At 32.8% G+C, this 20,331-nt stretch overlaps 1 protein-coding gene across 4 annotated transcripts in view; it reads left to right on the top strand.

The window, feature by feature from the left end:
- The window catches only part of ASCC3 (activating signal cointegrator 1 complex subunit 3), a 393,541-nt gene that overhangs the window by 276,474 nt on the left and 96,736 nt on the right, over window positions 1-20,331 (top strand). For all 4 annotated transcript variants that reach the window (XM_063096828.1, XM_063096829.1, XM_063096826.1 and 1 more), the window contains 7 exons: window positions 602-768; window positions 1,683-1,828; window positions 1,956-2,076; window positions 4,347-4,489; window positions 15,983-16,120; window positions 16,214-16,334; window positions 17,299-17,431. In XM_063096828.1, coding sequence (XP_062952898.1) covers window positions 602-768; window positions 1,683-1,828; window positions 1,956-2,076; window positions 4,347-4,489; window positions 15,983-16,120; window positions 16,214-16,334; window positions 17,299-17,431 — 969 coding nt within the window. The remainder of the gene's footprint in view (window positions 1-601; window positions 769-1,682; window positions 1,829-1,955; window positions 2,077-4,346; window positions 4,490-15,982; window positions 16,121-16,213; window positions 16,335-17,298; window positions 17,432-20,331) is intronic.

The raw sequence follows: 20,331 nt of genomic DNA, 5'->3' as shown, positions 1-20,331 counted from the left end.
TTTATCCAACTCTTCTGTAGTTATATAGATTTTTCTTTTCCCTCTCACTGTGAGACTGGGATCTGCTCAGAATGGGTTGGCACATGTTTGTCCTGTTTTATCTTGTTTATGTCCAAATATATTTGAATTTGTGTATAATATCTATAGAAAATACCAATCTAAGAAGAGAAATAAAGCTTACATACAATCATATTCTCAATGAATCTGTCCCTTTGTCTTAATAAGTTAATACTTTCCCTCATTAAAAAGACATTTATTCCCAACATATGTAGAAGGAGGTATTAGTTCAACTTTATAAAATCACATAGGGCAGAGATTCTGTATATGTAATCAAAGTAAAGTTTGGCACCCTTGGATACCTGTAAAAAAGTTAGGTGTGTGTGTCAGTGATTTGAATTTATATGTCATTTATTTTATGGCAAGAGATCTTAGAATTCTTAAGAAACATGTTTTGGACTCAACTTAGAAAATTTCAGAAATCAAACGAAGATAAAGTAGTTTTAAGCATTATAAAATTTTATTTTGAAAGGGATATATTTTTGCCTTTTTAATGTTATATGTTACCTGAAAAGTTAAAGGGATTATTTTTATTTCCCTCCAGGGTTATTGAACTCACAGGGGATGTGACTCCTGATATGAAATCTATTGCCAAAGCTGATCTTATTGTCACTACACCAGAAAAGTGGGATGGAGTCAGCAGAAGCTGGCAAAATAGGAACTATGTTCAACAAGTCACTATTCTCATCATAGATGAGATCCATCTGCTTGGTGGGTACCACTGTATCTAAATCCAATTTTCAAACTTCACCTTTCTTTTATGTTTAATTTTTATTAATATTATTTTTAGTTAACAGATAATAATTGTATGTTTATGAGGTACAATGTGATATTTTGATAAATTTATACAATCCAAAATGATGATACCCAGCAAATTAACATATCCATCACCTCACTTATAATTTTTTGTGGTGAGACATTAGAAATTTACCCTCTTAGCAATTTTGAAATATACGATACATTGTTATTATCTGTAGTAACGCTGCTGTACAATAGGTCTCACAGGCATATTCCTCCTGTGTAACTGAAACTTTGTACTCTTTGACCAACATCTCCCAATTCCGTCCCTCCTCTCCAGCCTCTGATAATCACCATTCCACTCTTCCATGACTTCAGCTTTTCTTTGATTCTACATATAAGTGAGATCATGCAGAGTTTGTCTTTCTCTTCTTTGCTTGTTTCTTTTAGCATAATATCCTCTGGGTTTATCCATGTTGTTGCAAATGACAGAATTTTCTTCTTTTTAAAGAATAGTGTTTTATTGTATGCGTGTATATACAATATGTACACACACACAATGTATATATACACACACCACATTTATATATATATATATATATGTACACACACCACATTTTCTTTATCCATTCATCTGTTAGTGGACACTTAGACTGATTTCATATCTTGGCTATTATGAATAATGCTGCAATGAACGTGGGAATGCAGATCCCTTTGGGATATTGATTTCAATTTCTTTGCATGTATATGCAGAAGTGGAATTACTGGATTATATAGTAATTCTACTTTTAGTTTTTTTTTAGAAATCTGCAGACTTTGACTTTCATACCTGTAGAAGCCAATGCAGACTTGTTAAGTGATTAATGTTCATTATTTCTATTTCCTAGGGGAGGAAAGAGGCCCTGTTCTAGAGGTCATTGTATCTCGAACAAATTTCATCTCATCACACACAGAAAAGCCTGTTAGAATAGTTGGACTATCTACTGCATTAGCTAATGCCAGAGACCTTGCTGACTGGCTCAATATTAAGCAGGTATGTTGAAGATTGATAGGTCAGGCATTTAGTAATATGGCTTAGGTGGTCACATGAAGGAGACATCATGACATTATAAACTTAAATATAAAAATTGAAAATGGTTTCTCTATCATATTTCCTCTAGATGGGCTTGTTTAACTTCCGACCATCAGTGCGCCCAGTTCCACTGGAAGTTCACATTCAAGGCTTCCCAGGTCAACATTACTGTCCTCGTATGGCTAGTATGAATAAGCCTGCATTTCAGGGTAAGCTTCAGATTCATGGATTGAAATAGTAACTATTTTTTATGGTAACTACCAAATGCATCCTAAATGGTTTGTGTTTCTTTGAAAGAGTGATACTGGTCCAACTTCTACAAATATCTAATGCTATTTACCTCAACTGTTCAGAAGTACAAATATATGTTTTATTACCTATTGAAAATTAGAGAGATTTCATAAATGATGTTGTCTTTGTAGAAGAATAAAAGTATATAATTTTAAAAAGTAATCAAACCATTCTTAATTTTAATATGTTAAGGTGTTTTCTTATAGTAGTTAGTAGCTTGAATAATTATAAATAAAACCTCAAGTCAAAAAAATCACTAAGATTAATTCTTAACCAGAAACCATGGCACTTCGATATTTCAGTACTTTTGTACAATGCTTCTGTTTTTGTGTTTTGTTTTGTTTTTCATTTTTTCTTTTCTTATAAGTAAGACAAACAGGAAAGATTTAAGAATAATACTTCTATTTCATTGAAACATGTTTTGTTTAGGCTGCATAAGGAATATTTATTATATCAATTAAAAATAACCTCCAAAATAAATTCTCTAATGTGAACTGCTGTTGATTGTGAGGTGACATTTGTGAGGTGACTTTTTAGCTGCTGTAATTAGCCTTATGACAGAAGCAAAGTATTGATTGTGAACTAGAGACCAATCTTGGCAGTTCAGATTATTTACACCTCCACAGAAGCATTGTACAAAATCACTAATGAACAATAAATCTGCCATGAGCTGTTCAGCCACACCTGTTCTTGCAGCAGCAAAAATCCATTAAATGTTGAAGTTTAAAAATGAGACAGATATCTATTCATGATTATGTGTACAAATGATACCAATATTGTACTAATATGTGCATTTTAAACGTTGTATCTCTTATATGATTTATCAAAGCTTTATCATTTACATTCTGTAATATTCTGATAAATGGTGAAAGAGTGAGAAATAAGAAAATGAGTTTAGTTTTCATGGTATGCATTGTTGAAATTGCTTATTTCTATTTAAGGAATGGCTGAGTGCATATGAAATGAAGCATTTTATGTTACTTAAATCAATAGTAAATAACAGAAATACACTTTTTTAGATATGGTATCAACACAGCAGCTATCCTTATAAACTGTTTAATTTACCTGTAGTGATTACTATATTTCTTTAAGTTTAGAAATATGATTGTGTGATAGCTGTATTTCTCTCTGTTAGGGTATAAGTATAGTCAAGGTCATGTCAATATTTCCATTATAAGCTTTACTTCTTAGCTCATAAAAATAAAATCTACTGCTCACATTTCAAACAAGAAATTTCAAGGAGGTTGAGCTTTTATATATAAAATATTTAAATATCTCTGACTGTTTTAAGAGCACTATATTGACATAAATATAAATTCTGCTAGTGCCATCTCATCAGCATTTTGGAGCCTATGTATAGCAAAGAAACCTCATTTCCATTTAGGCCAAATAATTTATGTAGCTTTTTTTAGAAATTCTTTTTTAAAGATTTAATTTGCAAAATTTTCTTCAGTGTTGTTACTCAGGTTTCAGACTACTCATCTCATCTTCTCTGGATTGACTACCATGTGCCATTACACAGATACACATGCAGGCATGATATTCTCTTCAGTTCTCTTTTACATTCTCTTATCTTTTCACTTGAAATCTCACGCATTTGTTTTTGGGAAAATATTGTTTTGATCATCTCTTACCCTTTTATTGGTACAAACTCTCGTAATTTTTCCATCTGCTGATAATAGGGCAGAAATAAAAGGAATGTTTTATGATCTTTCTTAGACATTTTTTGTCACTCTTCAGGACTTGACTCTTTCTCCAGACCCCAGGACCAATTAACTCTGTAATATCACTGCTTAGGCAAGCAGAAATATCTAAGAAACACGCCTTAAGAAAAGAAAACTCAACCTAAGATTTAGTGTCAATGTGTAGCTCTAAATAGCGAGCCTCAACCTTTAAGTTCCACCTTCATTGGCAGCTTAGAATAAACTTGGAGCCAAATAATTAAATCTTCCCTGTCCTAGGCAATATACTCCCTATGTGGGACCAACAACTGCTCCCTTCCCATCATCTGTGTGATATGCTGTCAGATCCAGGCAGTAGCTGGAATAATGCCAAATTCATGACCAAATTAAGAATTTATCTAAATAATTTACAGCATTTAGTTTTTCTGTATCCATTTGATATCTTAGTGATATTCGTATTCTGGTGTTAAGTGGCTTACCATTTCATTTTCAAAACTTCTCAATAGCAATTAGAAGCCATTCTCCAGCCAAACCTGTTTTGATATTTGTCTCTTCAAGACGTCAAACTCGTCTTACTGCTTTGGAGTTGATAGCCTTTTTAGCTACTGAAGAAGATCCAAAGCAGTGGTTGAATATGGATGAAAGAGAGGTAAGCAACATACTTTATCTTCTATTTCTTATTTATGTCAAATTAGTTTGTGTTGCATTATAATGGAATTAAACATTTAATTATGTTTAGTTTTATCCTATAGTAAAGTTATAACATAGAAATTTGGACAAAATAATAAAAGAAAGAAAAATGCATAATACTGCCACCTTTGCACAAAACTATTTATATTCTGCTGTATTTTCTTCCTGTATCTTCCCACTAAATATTTATTTTATATATCCATATTTATGATTTTTTCTCATTTAAGGTTAGTAGGCCCATTGGACATCAGCATATATATTACATTAGTATGTAATAGTTAACTGATACTTCAAGATGTTCTTATTAGTTCCACATATCACCTTATTCACTAGCAGACCCCAAAATTAGCTAAAATAAAGGGTATCAAATGACTGCTTGAAGTAAAGTGAAAGCTGTTATTTTATCTTTAAAATCCCATTATTGCTTCCTTAATGTTACTTGTATGTGAGTACCAAATATTTATTCAAAATATTAATTTAAGGTTAAAATAATTTTGTCAAAAGTTTTGTTGTTGTTCTGTTATTTAATTGACATGCCTAAATTATCACCCTGTTATGTCTAAAACAGTATGATAACTTAGGAGGCAAATACTGAAAAATAGATATATGGAATATTGACAACTCGGTTAATGTGCAACATCCATCTAGGCTTAATTTTATTTCTCTTGTGTCTTATTCCTAAAAGTGTTCCAAATGGAGACTTTTCTTTGAAGTCATGGTACAACCTTCAGTACAATGTACTGAACACATTTTGGGACGTTTGCTTAAAGTATATAGACCCTGTGCATTTAGTACATATGTGACTCACATTAACTTCAAATGTGAACCTCATGTGCTCTTCCCAGCTACGGTACACTTCTTTCTTTTTTAAATTTTAATGTATGAGGCCTAAGGAATCGTGAATAGCTCAGCCATGGTATAGAAATACTTCTCTGTTTTGTTTTGTTTTGTTTTGTTTATCAGCAAAAAAAAACCCCATTATTACCAAGGCTAAGTGGAAACCATAGAATTTACTTGCATGGTTTTTGCTGGACAGCTAGAAATTATGTCATTTCTAGATGTTTTGTTTCACTAAGTGCATCTCAAGAATAAGGCATCCCAGGCTTTGTTTTATTCCTTCCTCTAAAAGCAATTACTTTTAAAATCAAAATTTCAGAGGGTTTATAACCGTTGCTATGTAAATTCAATGTGATTATACTTAAGCTTACTCTAAAGCAGGTGTTTCAGTTGTTGAACCTGTAAATAATTAACTTAAAATAAGAAGACTTCTTAACATTATAATCTTTGTATTGGTTACTTTCCATAACATTCTAGGCTGGAAACTTATTGGCTACCCCTGTTGCTGCCCCTTGTACGGTGTCATATTGGTTTTCTATGGCAGGACATGGGTGATTGGTTAGTACTCTAGTGATGACAACTTGAGCATTCAAAGGAGAACAGATAAGCACAGCAGCAGTTATCCTGGCACCTGTGGAGCAGGGTGTCTCTGGCATAGGGCAGCATCCAAATCATTCTAAAACTGAATGACAGTCAGGAACTGTCTGTAGATATTTGAGGGTGGGGGAGAAGAAAGATATGGTGATTCAGAAGAGGATGGAAAGAAAATATGACTAAGATGAATATATGTGCTCTATTTTATTTCTTAGCAAAGGCAAAAAGAGTTACTCCCCTATCTTAATCCAGTATAGTCTCAAAGTATTAAGAAGCAGGAAGACACCTTCAAGTATATCATTGATGTAAAATCATACTGCATCAGGAAACCACCCAAAAATATCCTTCTGTATTCACCATTAGGAAGCATTCCTGCAGTGGTTTCAAAAGTGGGTATATGAGTATGCTTCCATGTCATTGGATTCTCAGTTTGATAATTACCACTTCCACCATTAACTCAAACTTGTTGGGATTTTGCATCACTTTCTCAAGCATCGAGTCAAGACAGAAAGATCTGAATGCCTGAGTTTTAGTCTCTTGCATGCAGCAGGAAAAGGGAATATCTTCCCCTCTTTGGCTTCTGTCATAGAAGGTGATATTCAAGTACTGGCTGTCCATAAACAGCAAAGGTCCACTATAGCTCTCTCCCTGCTCAAACTCATCCGTACACTTTTTCCCCATACCTATACTCATATAAATTAATTAATTAATTAATTAATTAATTAAATGAACAAGTTTTCCTCTAACAACTCAACTCACCCTCATATAACCAAAATCCACTCATCCCTCCCCAAGAGGAGATGACTAAAAATTTCATCATTGACTCCATTCAGCACTTCATCCTAGATCTCTTGCTTATTTCTAGTCACCCTTGATTCTTTTGCAATCCTATATCAGTATTCTCTAGCCAGCAGACTAAATTATAAAGTTACCCATAACCAGCAAATGCTATATTCAACAATAGAGTATAGGGAGAGGAAAGAGAAACAAAATTAGGTAAAATATGTTAGTGCATATATGAGATGTTAAAGGATGCAAGGGTAGAGGTCACAATATTAGTTTCTGCACTGATCAGGAGCCAAACAGATATAGATAATTTATTTTCTGTACCATACATCACCCATACACTTTTTGTTAACCAGCCACTAAGCTAAACAAGATTCTTTATCCAGTGGAGTGACCAAAATCCACATTGCTGAGAAATTGGAAACTGGATTTTTACATATGCTTAATATGTAGGGCTGTAAAAATTTTTTTAATTTTTCAAGTGGATACAGTACTGTGAGAATTTCTCTGGAGTCTATCCAAATTTTTCTCTCCCCTTATTGCATAGCCCTATTTCTTCATCAGAATTGGCCACCCAGACTACACTGTAACCACATTATGTATATCACCCTGTATCACGAGAGCCTCAAATGGCCATGCAGCTGTTTCACCTTCCAAGTAAATTGTTAGTGCCTCAGATATTAAGCCTCCAAACTGGCAGAGCTAGAGTTATGGTGAAGGGAAGCAAAAATTTTGCAAGTTATGCAAAATTTACTAGCTATGATTTCAAAGGGTGTTCAGACACCTTGACTACTTGGTTCCTGGAGTTATGTATTCTGACAGTGGGAGAAATAACATCATTGGCTATTACTAGCTTAGAGCATAACATCACAACCTTTGTAAGATACTGTCTTTCGGCTGCCACTCTGGATCAGTAATCTGTAAAGCCAGCTCTTTCTGGTGATAAGGGACATCATAGTGCAACATGGCATCAGCCCACTGTCTTACTTTTTTCTCTATAAAATGAGTTCCTCAGTCAGAAACATTGTATGGGATATTATAGTGGGGTGTAGGGCAATCGATAATTCTGTCTCAGTGGCTAGGAGAAGAGAATGAAAATCCAAAGTAAGTGTCTGTTCTGGTGAAGATGAATAGATTTTTCCTCAGTGATACAAAGTATCCAGTATAATCTCCTCCCTACCAGATAACTGTCTGGTCCCATGGGTAAGGTTCTTTATAATGAGCCCAGCCCAGGGTTTACACTGGTGGTATATTAGGAACTGAGCAGTGGCCATAGCTGCATATGACTGAGGAAAGGGAAGTTCGTGTTTAACCCGTGCATATCTTTCATCCCTTTCACCATGGGCACTTAGTACCTGAACCCATTGCACACAACACTATGGCCTGGGAAGGAGGCTGCCTGATATACTCAGAGGTGGTCACTTTGTCTTCTTGACCACTGACAGCATTTTCCACAATGCTTTTAACTTTTTCATAAGCATCCTCATGGGATACACATGCTCTCTTTTTTGGGGGGAACATTTGAAGAGTTCATCCACATAAAATTTTTGCATTTCTTGCTACCTGTCTTCCAGTAGTACTCTTGCCAATCTCCTTACCATCTGGCTAATCTAGTAACTACAGGACAAACCATAGGTCATCAGTTTGCATCATTCCTACTTTGCAGTGAAGTGACAGTGAAATATCATCCGGTTTGTGATCAGCAGCCTCAGTTGAAAGATCACCTGGTATCACATAGTCTTCTTTCTTCTCTCCCCCACCCCCAATACTCAAAAATAACAATTCTCTAACTCAAATCAATAGGCAACCGTTATCAGAATTTGTAAAGTATTCATTCATTTAACATATAGTTACTGAATACTTACAACCTACCAAGCACTGTATTAGCTAATTGACCCCAGTTCTCAAGGACCTTAAGTGAAGAAGACAGAAATTTTAAAAATATGTATTATATATGCATACAGTTAAGCAAATAGAATAATAGAAAATTGTGAAAATTGTTATGAAAGAAACCAATAAGAAATGAAATACAAAAAGAGAATAGGAGATACTTTAAATAGAATGGTCAGGGAAGACTTCTGTAAGGAGATGACATTAAAGGTGAGAACCAGAGGATGAGAATGAGCTAGCTATACCAAGAGAGGAGATAATGGCATTTCAGGCAAAGAGAATACCATGTTAGAATTGAAAGATTAGCTTGGCTGTGGCAGAATAAACTACAAGGAGAGAGGAGAGTGGCACAAGTTAAGTTTGAGAGTCAGAAGCCAGCTTGTAGAAGGCCTTAGATCCGTGATTACAAAGTTTGAGTTTTATTCTAAGTACTATAGGAAGTCAGTCATTTATTTATTTATTAAGCCAACATTTATTGACCTCCTTCTGTGTGTCAGGTAAAGTTCCAGCCCTTATGGAATTAACATTCTAGTGGGAATGATAATCAAATATGTCAAATTGTGATCAATTCCTATAGAAAAAAAATAAACGGGGAATAAGGAGTGCTGAGGGTGGTAGTGGAATGTCATACTTATGTAAAGGTAGAGAAGGCCTCTCTGATGAGGTAACCTTAGAGCAGAGAACTAAAAGAGACAAGGAAGCAAACCAGACATCTAAGGGAGGAGTGTTCCAGGACATTAAAAAGTTTTAAGCTAGGCAAATTATAAACTTCAATTTACATTTTAAGGTCAATTTTGCCACTTAGTGGTTAATGGATTACAGTTGGAGTTAGTGTAGAATTAATGATGGTCGTGGCCTAGGGGCCACCTAGGTTGGTGACAATGGGATTGGAAAGATGTTTTGAACTAGAAGCAATAGGACTTTCTGATAGATGAGGAATGGGAGATCAGTAAAGGAAAGGAATCAAGAATGACTCCCCAGTTATTCAAACATCTGAGTAAGTAAAGATGCCATTTATTGAAATGGGGAAGGCTGAGAGTAAGGGATGGAGGGGAAGAAAAAGACAGGTTTGAGCTTAAAAATTTTAAGAAAAGTTATATTTTGGACATGTTAGTTTGTATATCGAAGACTTTCAAATAGAGATTTTAAGGCAATTAGATGTAAGAAGTCTGTAAAACTCACAGAAGATGTGAGATAAACATATGAACTTCGGAGCATCAGCTTAGAGGAAGTCTTTAAACACAGGTGAGCACATGCAAGCAGAGCGTGTGGAGAATTAAAGGGCAGACCTTGAGGGGATTCTCTCAGTTTGAGCTGAGGTAGAAAATGAGGAGCTGGAAAAGGGCACTGAGAAAGTGATGACAGTGTGGTAAGACAGTGTCCCTTAAACACTGTAGAAGAGAGAATTCTGTGAAGGAAGCAGTGCTTGGCCACATCAAACATTAATGGGAGTTGAGTGGGATGAAAGCAGAGAAACACCCATGGGATTTAGCACTTAGAGGTCCCAGATAAACTTGACAGCAGAGTCAGTGACATGTTGTAAACAGTTTGGAATAGGGTTGGGGGCAAATGACAGGGAGGGTGAAGAAATGGAAGCAAAGAGGATAGAAAACTCCTGCTAGAAGTTTTGCTATGTAATTTAATGTTATAATTCAGGACCTAGCAAGTATGTTCTGTCAGCTTCTGCCAGATAGCCCATAGTTTAGTCCCACATGTATGGGACTAGTCCCTCTATGTATCTTGCCAGTTAGTGGCAGGCCACTTCTTTTTTCCTCCACACCATTAAATAAGGTCGAGGTAGCTAAAAGAATATGGCAAAGAGACCTAGCTATTCATTTTTGTCCCTGCAAATGGAAATGAATTGGACAGAATTCTGCAAGGCCATTTGCCCTAACGTTCCTGGACCAAAATGTTCTAAGTTGTGCTTTAAAGTCTACAGTATCACCAGAGGTAGATGGCAGGAAAACATCTGAAGCAGGAAAGGAAACAGCCTTCTGACTGGAGGAAGCCATAGAAAGAATCCAGATGGAGGTAACATGAAAATCAGAGAAGTATGTGAGATAAGAGTTCCTTGGAACAACAGTGTTGTTAAATCTTGCTAATTCAAATTAATTGGCTTTAACACTCATCTTAATTACACAAACATTATTGAAGAAATGTGCCAATTATAATTTTCACAATGCTTCAAAGTTAATTCGTGAAAAACTGTCATACAGATGCCTAGGATGAGCACTTTCATGAAAAGTAAGATTGGTGGTATTTTCACATGCTTAATACTGAAGAGTGTTTTTATATGCTTGAAAAGTTTGTCATTTCAAGCTAAACATAATTCACCTAGCCTCGTTACAAGTCTTAGTAGGCATACAAAGATGAACTATAGCCTAGCTTTACTCAAAATCATCACAAGTTCAGATTTTGGTGGAGTTTCTACTAATAATATTTTACTATAGTAGTTTTCTTTGATTCATTTGCCTTTTATTTAACATATAAATAGACATTGACCTCTTCTTACAGGTAAGAAGTTAGTACTAGGCTTTGAAGGTAGACTTTGAAATTGTTGAAAGTCACAAATTAAATGAATTTAATTCAGGGTAACCACATCATTTTCAACTCAGAGGACCTATTTGTTTTTCTTTTTTAAAAACTAAAATAGATTTAGCTCATGATATGAAACTTCCACCCTAGCTGCTTTCTATTTTGATTAAGCATAGGAGTGGAAATACTCAAAAAATAGATTTGCAAATCATCTGTATAGAGTCCTCTACCTGTTTGAGTCTAACACATTATTCATTATTTCAAATCTTACGTGTTTTCTGCATACTGCCTAAAATAATGGGGCCCAATCTTAAGCCCAGTGAATAATATCATTACTTAAGTACTTATTTGAAGTATCCTTTTCATTCATGTAGTGATTAGAGGGTGGCATTCTGGTTGAGAGCATGGACTAGAGCCAGACTTCCTGAGTTCAATACTGACTGCCCGTTACAAGCTATGTGACCTCCATGAGTTGTTTAACCTCTAAGACTCATCCCTTCATCTATAAAAGAGAAAAATAACAATCCCATCCTCACAGGAATGTTGTAAGATTTAAATGTGTTAATATATTAAGATACTAAAACATAGTTAAATGTTCAATAAATGTTAACTATTATTACTACTATAGTACAGGAACACTGAATGATAACTCATAAACAGGTTCTTTTTGTTGAAAGGTGTGTGGCAAAATTTGAACTGATATTTGTACACCTTTTGCAGTGATCTTTCACAAATTCAATTTACGTTAATTTTATATTTATTCATTTAAAATTACGCTACTTTAGAAAATTAATTCTGTAGTGTCCCTTTCATCAGCTTTATCTGCATTTTAAAAGCTTTTTAATATATGGAAATGCTGCCCAAGCATGTATTGGAATCTGAACTCTCCAAAAATGGAAATAAGCAAAAAAGTTATATTCAAAACTACATATGGAGTGCTTACACTGGGATTTCCTCCCAACAGCCTAGTGAATTAAATTAGAAAATGAATAAGAAAAAACCTTTAATATCTTACCCTATAACTCAGTTTTGATATTGCTATCATTAAGAAACAAACATTGAAAATAGTATTGTGTTTATTTGGCAAACATAGCAAAGATTTTCCTGTTATTATTTAGATTTTACTGCTATATTTACTTTACATTTTATTTATATATTTATTTCACATGTAATTTGTGTTTAATCACATGTAAATATATTTATACATTAACAGTGTGGTGAGTCATTTTGAGGTGTGGTCGCCTTATAGTATTGGTAAAGTTTGAAAACTTTTATTTTAATTATTTCTTTAATTCTTTTCTATTAGTACATCAGTTACCAAATTAACATTCAGTAATTATAAATAAATGTTTTAACTTCATTCAGCATCTGTACCAGTGTGATATATTTAATTATTTTTGTAAAAAAAGTCTTCATAACTTTCATGACTCTTCTGTATGGTGCATCTTTTACTGAGCATTTTAGACCATTGGTGAGCATTATTCAGTGGCATATGGTCTGAGTCTGACATGCTTTGAAAAGAGTACAGAGTTCTGATAATGAGGATTCTGTGAAAATGGGAAAACCAGCACAACAGATATGCTTTGAGAAAGTACGGGTTTTTAGCATCTTGAAACAATATATCACACTCAAAGGGACAGAATTGGGCTGCACAATCTGTTAGCTCATTCTTGTCCAATCTGGTCTCCTCCTTTCTTTTGGAGCCAGCATTGTCATCAACTCACTGAATTATATTCTGACTGGGATGTATTTCAGGCACAGAGTAATGTATCTACTTAAATGGAATCCTATATTTCTACAAAAGCCTTTTGAGTATAATAAATTTAAAATATAAAAAATTCTATTAAGTTAAAGTAAATGGTTCAACAGTTTACATATGTGCCCCCTCCCCCACCACCCGAAAAAGAAGACCACAACTTAGAAGAACATAGATCTGGTTTTCTTTTGTATACAGTATTGAACAATTTTAGAGGGTCAGACATATTTCAAAAGCTGTTTATTGGAAAGATACCTGTATGTTACAACAAATATTTATTGAACAGAAATGAACTGTGGAACTAAAGCTTCACTATCAAAGTGTTTTAATTATCATGGTTTTTAAAAAAATTTATAGCAGCCCTTCTTTAACAAGAATTAAGCCTTAATGTGAATGCCCTAAGGCATCTATTTTATGTAATAAATAAAATCGTATCCATCTAGAATAGTTCATAGCTATCCTTGGAAAAATTGAGAAATTTTTTTTTCTGGGGCTTATCTCTCTCACAGAACTAGGGTTAAGAAAGTTTCCTCTATAGTATTCAAAATCACTGAGTCTTTTAATTGGAAATATACTGGGTTGTATAAATGAATTGGGTGTTATATTAGAGCTATACTTTATAAAAAAGGATTAAATGTGATAATCTTTGTAAAGTGATAACCACAATGCCTGACACATAAGTGCTCAACAAATAATATCTATTATCATGTTTTTAAGGTTTCTTTAACTTAAGTTCCTGAAAAATTTGCTTGTATTATGATTTTTTGATCAAGATGAAACATTTTTAAGTACCATAACAAAGATGTATATAATGTAATCCAAAATATTATATCTTCAAATTTATACAGACTGTCCTAGTGTAGTATTTTATGCTTAATGATTGAGTAACAACGATAAATTTTGCTTTTTCATGATGTTCAAATAATTCAGAATTCATCCACAGAAGCCATGTAATAAATGAAGTTGTGTTTTTGTGACTTTCCTCATGAGGATTTTAAGTATTTGCCAGTTCAGATAAGCAAATAGTTCTTTTTAATGCATTGATTTATGTGAAAGTGGAGGCAGGGAAAGTTAGAAACAGCTAGCCCTCTCTGATGTGAAAGGCAGGATATTAGTGCCTCACCAGATCTCCTGCCATAGGACTCTTTAGCTTTCCTATGGCAAATGGTACATTCCTTTTTGGGTATAATTGGCATTGTGAAAGGGCATCAAAAATTACACAAGTTATACTTATTTTATATATAAAACTGAAAAAAAAAAATTCCCTGGAGCTAATTATCAGAGTAAGAACATCAGTGAATTAATTTCTGATAGTGTAAATTGAAGATATTTTATGCAGTGAACTATTGAACAAAAAAATGGGTGATAGGCTGTCACTTGGGATTGGCTAACATACAATTTATGAGATAAGCACCTTTCTTTACAGCATGCATTTTGTAGTCAGCTTACAAATCCTCTGCTAATTATAAGGTAAAGTGGATTTATGTTAATACATTTCCATATTCCTGCTTAACAGCTCATAAAGTAAATAATTCAGGAAGATCAGGTTGCCATACCGCAAATATAAAACAGAATGAACTGTTTATACATTCACTCAGTTCAGTAAAAGTTGATAAATAACATTTGTGATGTGTGTGTCATTAAAATATCTAATCTGTGCAGTGCTTTTTATACATTACTAATTATTATATAGCCAAACTTCATTTTCCTATTTTATGGACTATTAGATTAAAACAGTATTATACTCCCACATTTAAAAGAAAAAAAACTTGGAAAGTATTTCTGGCTATTGAAGATAAAATGAATAATAATAAAAACAGAGTACTTTATTATATATATATTTTTGTCTCATGGATTTTTACTAAACTGTAGCAGCCAGCTAGTTTCTCTAGCTGGAGATTTTGTGAGTTACTTATTGGTTTTATGCAGTCAGGAGAGTAAATGTATGCAAGTATACTTGTAAATATTAGAGGTGATTAATAGTAGAAGAAAAAAAGGAAGCAAAATCTGAAGACAATGTCAGTTTTTCATACTTCTCTCTCAGGCATATAAAAATTATACATATACCTGTTTCCAAGTTCTTCGTTCACTGTTGGAATGTGGTGGTGAAGCTATAGAAATAACTAAAATATGTCTTTCTTTTAAATATTCATGTATTCTTAAATCACTTGATCTCCAAATTACTCCCTCATGGAGTTGCCCAGAAAGAACTTTATTGCCCAGAAAGAACTTCATTATGCTGCATTTTATGTCATCCTCTGCTTTAAGAGCAAGTAGAAATCTGTCCTTAAACAGAAAGAGATTGGGCTTTCTATTTAGAATTTTACAAGGAATAAGTTTTGCAAGAAAATAAGACTTACTGCTTGTTGTTATAAAATTAGTATTGCATTAAATATTTTCTGTATAGAATGGAAAGTGATAGGCTCTTCAGAGACTGCTTAGAAAAAATGAGTTTCAAAAACCATTTAGACGTATGAAAGTTTAGTGAGCTAAACTGAGCCTGGAAATGAAATTCATTTAAAAATGCAAAAACTAGAATATTTAGTAATTCTGAATGTAATAAAGTTAGCATTTAAAATAAGTAAGATAAGGAACATTGGTTATTCAACCAATGTTGCTGCAATAATTGGTTAATTATTTAGGAAAAATAAATTTAAATATCTACCATACTTTCTATACAAAAATAAATTACAAGCTAATTATTTATATGTAGAAAACAAAACTATAACAGAAGTTAAAGAAATAGTAGGTGAAAATGTTTTAGATGTGTTATACATGTATGTAACGGCATATTCCATTTATCTACAGACTTTTTCCCTTAATGCATAAAAATAAGATGGTTAACATTAAAACTTGAAATCACTTAGAATATATATTCTCACCAAGTAGATATTCTTTTCAATTAATTTAACTTTTATCATAACTGTAGATGAGGCCTTTATTTTTATGCCCATATGGTATCACAAAAAGCAAAAAACAAAATCAAATACAGTCTTACCATGAAAATTTTAAAGCTTATGCACCTACATCTTGTAATTGTGTTTTTATTTACAGATGGAGAACATTATTGGAACGGTACGAGATTCCAACCTGAAGCTGACACTTGCTTTTGGGATAGGAATGCACCATGCTGGATTACATGAGAGGGACCGAAAAACAGTAGAAGAACTATTTGTGAACTGTAAAGTTCAGGTACTTCTTTTTTTCTCCCATGAACACATATGTAAATGTAACATAAAAAGTTGTATTTTACTTAGATGTAAGATATTACTTTTTATTTTTTAGGTTCTTATTGCTACAAGCACATTAGCCTGGGGTGTAAACTTTCCAGCTCATTTAGTAATTATTAAGGGAACAGAATATTATGATGGAAAAACAAGACGTTATGTGGATTTTCCCATTACAGGTAATTTTTTTAAATGTACAGGGATACATTAAGCTCCTTTTTTAGACTTAACAATTTGAATTGGCATAAGTTATATTTCTGAGGATTGGTTACATTTAAACATATGATGAGCAAATAATAAATTCTTTGCTTCTAGTGCAAATACTATATAAAATATTGAGCTTTTTTATTTACTTTTATTTACTGGATTTGTTAAAAAGCATCAAAAATATAACATGGTTTAAAATTCATAAATAAATCAAAGTACTATTTATTGACTTAATAAATTATGACTAAGTATTACAATGTTTAGCTTTAAATATATTTCATCAGAAATGATACTTCCATGGGACTTTCAGAACCAAAGAGCTTATTGCTAAAATTTATACAAGAACAGTCTATTAAGACATTTTAAAACTTGATAAAAGCATTTTCAGTGGGTTCTAAAGAAGGAATTATACTCAATGTCTATTTCCACTCAATGAATACATGTAAAAGCTCTGTCATTTCTAAATCATTAGTTACCTCAGAGATTCCGGCAGTATAAAACAAAGAAATTTTATATCATTGGTAGGAGGAGAGTGAGGCCTAAATGAACACCTTATTCGTGGGGAATGACTCTGCTGAAGATGTTTTCCTGTATATGTTTTACTTCTTGTTTAAAACAGTAATATCTTTCAAATTGCATGTTTAAGCATTTAACTAAAGGAAACTTTCATCTTTCTTTTATGAATAGTAAGAGAGACCCTTTTTAGGGACTCGATTTTTCATCATAGTGACTTGCTTATTTAATTATAAGTTTGTGAGTAAGTTATATTAATCTAGGGAACTCAGTAGTAGCCATCAGAGATAGACACATGCTATTAAAATATTCTGGTTTATGGTTGATGTGATTTTGTTGTGTTGTAGAAGTAAGCCATAATCAGTAAATATATGTTGTGCTCTGTGCCACATTGCAGAATACCTCTTGTTCTCTCTTTTATAGATGTCCTCCAGATGATGGGACGTGCTGGGAGGCCACAGTTTGATGACCAAGGCAAAGCTGTAATTCTGGTTCATGATATAAAGAAAGACTTTTACAAAAAATTTCTTTATGAGCCTTTCCCAGTAGAGTCAAGGTAAATTTTGCTTTAAATTAATTTTATAGATTCACTTCATAGCAAGTTAATGTTTTTCTGGTTGCATTTTATTATAGAAAAATCAGTAAAACTCAAAAGAATTATTTAACATGAAACAATGTAATTGTGATTATAAGACAACATTCAACTATAATTTTCACTTTAAAAAAGAACTTTTTAAAGAAGCAATGTAATACAGTGTTCAGTCACATCGGTTTTGGAGTCAGATGACCTGGGCTGAAATCTGAGCTCTACCACTTACCTTCTTGATCTTGAGCAAGTTATTGAATTCCTTAGTACCTTAGTACTCCTATCTATAAAATGGAGATGATAGCAATACCAGTTATCTCATAGAGTATTTTTAATGATCAAATGCAAAGTGCTTGGAACAGTGTCTATCACATAGTAAGCATTTAATAAAGTATTGGTTTGAGAGTTTTTGTAGCATATTTAATAAATAAATATTCAAAATAAAAGTGCATGTAATTAATAATTTAGGCTCTTGGTTTATTTCAGAATTGTTCCATACTTCTTTGTGGACCCAGTAAATACTACTCCTTTCACAGTCTTCCCTCATTTTCTCAGCTGAAAATAACCTTTCCTCCCTCAGACTTATATATTTTTCACTTACAACAATTATCACTTTCTACTTTTTATCATATCTACATGAGAAGATTTTAAATTTCAGATTCAACCTCTTTGATGGATAAGATACTAATTAAATTTCCTATTTCTTTTTGAAACTGTAGAATATAGAACTATATTCTAACTGCATTGAGGACAAAACATGTTTCCGATTTATACTGAAAATAGTACTTAGTGGGTTTATTCTTTTATGAGTGCTAATAATGTTGATTTTTTAAAACTTTGGAAAATGCAAAAACATAAGATGTTGTGGGATACAGCTAACACTGTGCTAAGAGAAAATTTGTGACCATAAATTTATATATTAAAATAGAATCAAAAATTACTGATCTGAGTATTCATCTTAAGAATTTGGAAAAAATTTAGCAATTGAACTCAAAGAAAGGAAAAGGTAAGAAAGATAAGAGCAAGAATTAATAAATGAAAAATAAACTTATATTAGAGAAAAATCAATAATGCCAAAGGCTGGTTCTTTTAAAAAAAATGAATAAAATTGATACATGTTTAAGTCTGAATATCAGGAATAAAAAGATACTACAGACTTTTAAATGATAAGATATTATGAAAAACTTGATGCAAATAATTTTGAAATTTTAAATCAAGTGATAAAATTTCTTTTAAAAAATTGCTAAAATTGACACACAAAAAATAGAAAATCTAAATAGTATTTATCCATCAAAGCAATTGAATCTAAAATTTAAAATCTTCTCACAATGAAATCTTCTGACGTAAATGCTTTATTAGTAAGTTCTTTATAACATTTAAAGACGAAGTAACATCATTCTTATATGAACTCTTCTCATTGTAGAAAAGGAAGGGATACTTGCCAACTTGTTTTGTGAGACCAGAGTAACTTGGATACCAAAACCTAATAACAAATTTACAAGAAAGGAATGTCAAAATTTATGTTTCTCATTAATGTAGGTGTAGAAATTCTAAACAAAACATTAATAGATTATCTTTTCATACATTGATGGATTTGATTTACTTTTTTTTTTTTTTTTTTAATTTTATTTTTTATTTATTTTTTTTTTAAATTTTATTTTGTCGATATACATTGTGGCTGATTATTGCTCCCCATCACCAAAACCTCCCTCCCTTCTCCCTCCCCCTCTCCCCCCCAACAATGTCCTTTCTGTTTGCTTGTCGTATCAATTTCAAATAATTGTGGTTGTTATATCTTCTTCCCCCCCCCCCCCGGTTTGTGTGTGTGTGTGTGTGAATTTATATATTAATTTTTAGCTCCCACCAATAAGTGAGAACATGTGGTATTTCTCTTTCTGTGCCTGACTTGTTTCACTTAATATAATTCTCTCAAGGTCCATCCATGTTGTTGCAAATGGCAGTATTTCATTCGTTTTTATAGCTGAGTAGTATTCCATTGTGTAGATGTACCACATTTTCCGTATCCACTCATCCGATGATGGGCATTTGGGCTGGTTCCAACTCTTGGCTATTGTAAAGAGTGCTGCGATAAACATTGGGATGGATTTGATTTACTAATGTTTTGTTTAGAATTAACCAAGTGCAGCTTATTCCATAAATGCAAAGATGATATATTATCTGAAATTAAATGAATGTAATTTACCACATTGACAGAAAAATGAGATAGGGAATGATATTGTTCTCACCACTTCCAGTAAGCATTGTGCTAGAGGCCTAAGCCACTGCAATAAGGTAAGAAAAAAAATTAGAAGTTTGAATATCCTTTTGAGCAAGGTAGTGACTAGAAAAGCACAACAGCAGAATTTCTGGGGCACTGGCAATGATTGAACTTGCTGTTAGTTATACAACTGTGTTCAGATTGGGAGAAATAATTGAGTTGAATGGGTATAATTTGTGTAATTTTCTCTGTGTATACTAGAGTAAAAAGTTAACTAAGATATTTAATTTTGTGTTTTGATATGGCTATTATTGATATCTTTTCTATTACATAGTATTTCATAGTTTATTTATTCATTTCTCTATCAATGTGCATTTAGAGAGTTTCCAGTTTTCTCCTCTTATATATAATGTTGCATTGAAGTATATGCTTCCCTAACCTCACATGTAACTATTGCTTTAGCAAGTCATAATGAAAAAGTGTAATTACTATGTCATAGTGATTGTTCAAAAAGATATCGCGCAATAACTCTGCTACTGGTGAATTGAGAGTAGCAACATAGCAGCTTTTTTTGTTGTTGTTCAATTTACTGTGGTCATTTTCTCAGACTCTTTGCTAACACTGTTTTTAATACCTGCATATTATTCCATGA

The sequence above is a fragment of the Cynocephalus volans genome, chromosome 5 (genome assembly GCF_027409185.1).
Source record: "Cynocephalus volans isolate mCynVol1 chromosome 5, mCynVol1.pri, whole genome shotgun sequence".
Taxonomy (NCBI): Eukaryota; Metazoa; Chordata; class Mammalia; order Dermoptera; family Cynocephalidae; genus Cynocephalus; species Cynocephalus volans.
The sequence above is the reverse complement of the archived record's forward strand: the minus strand, read 5'-3'. Positions and strand labels throughout refer to the sequence as shown.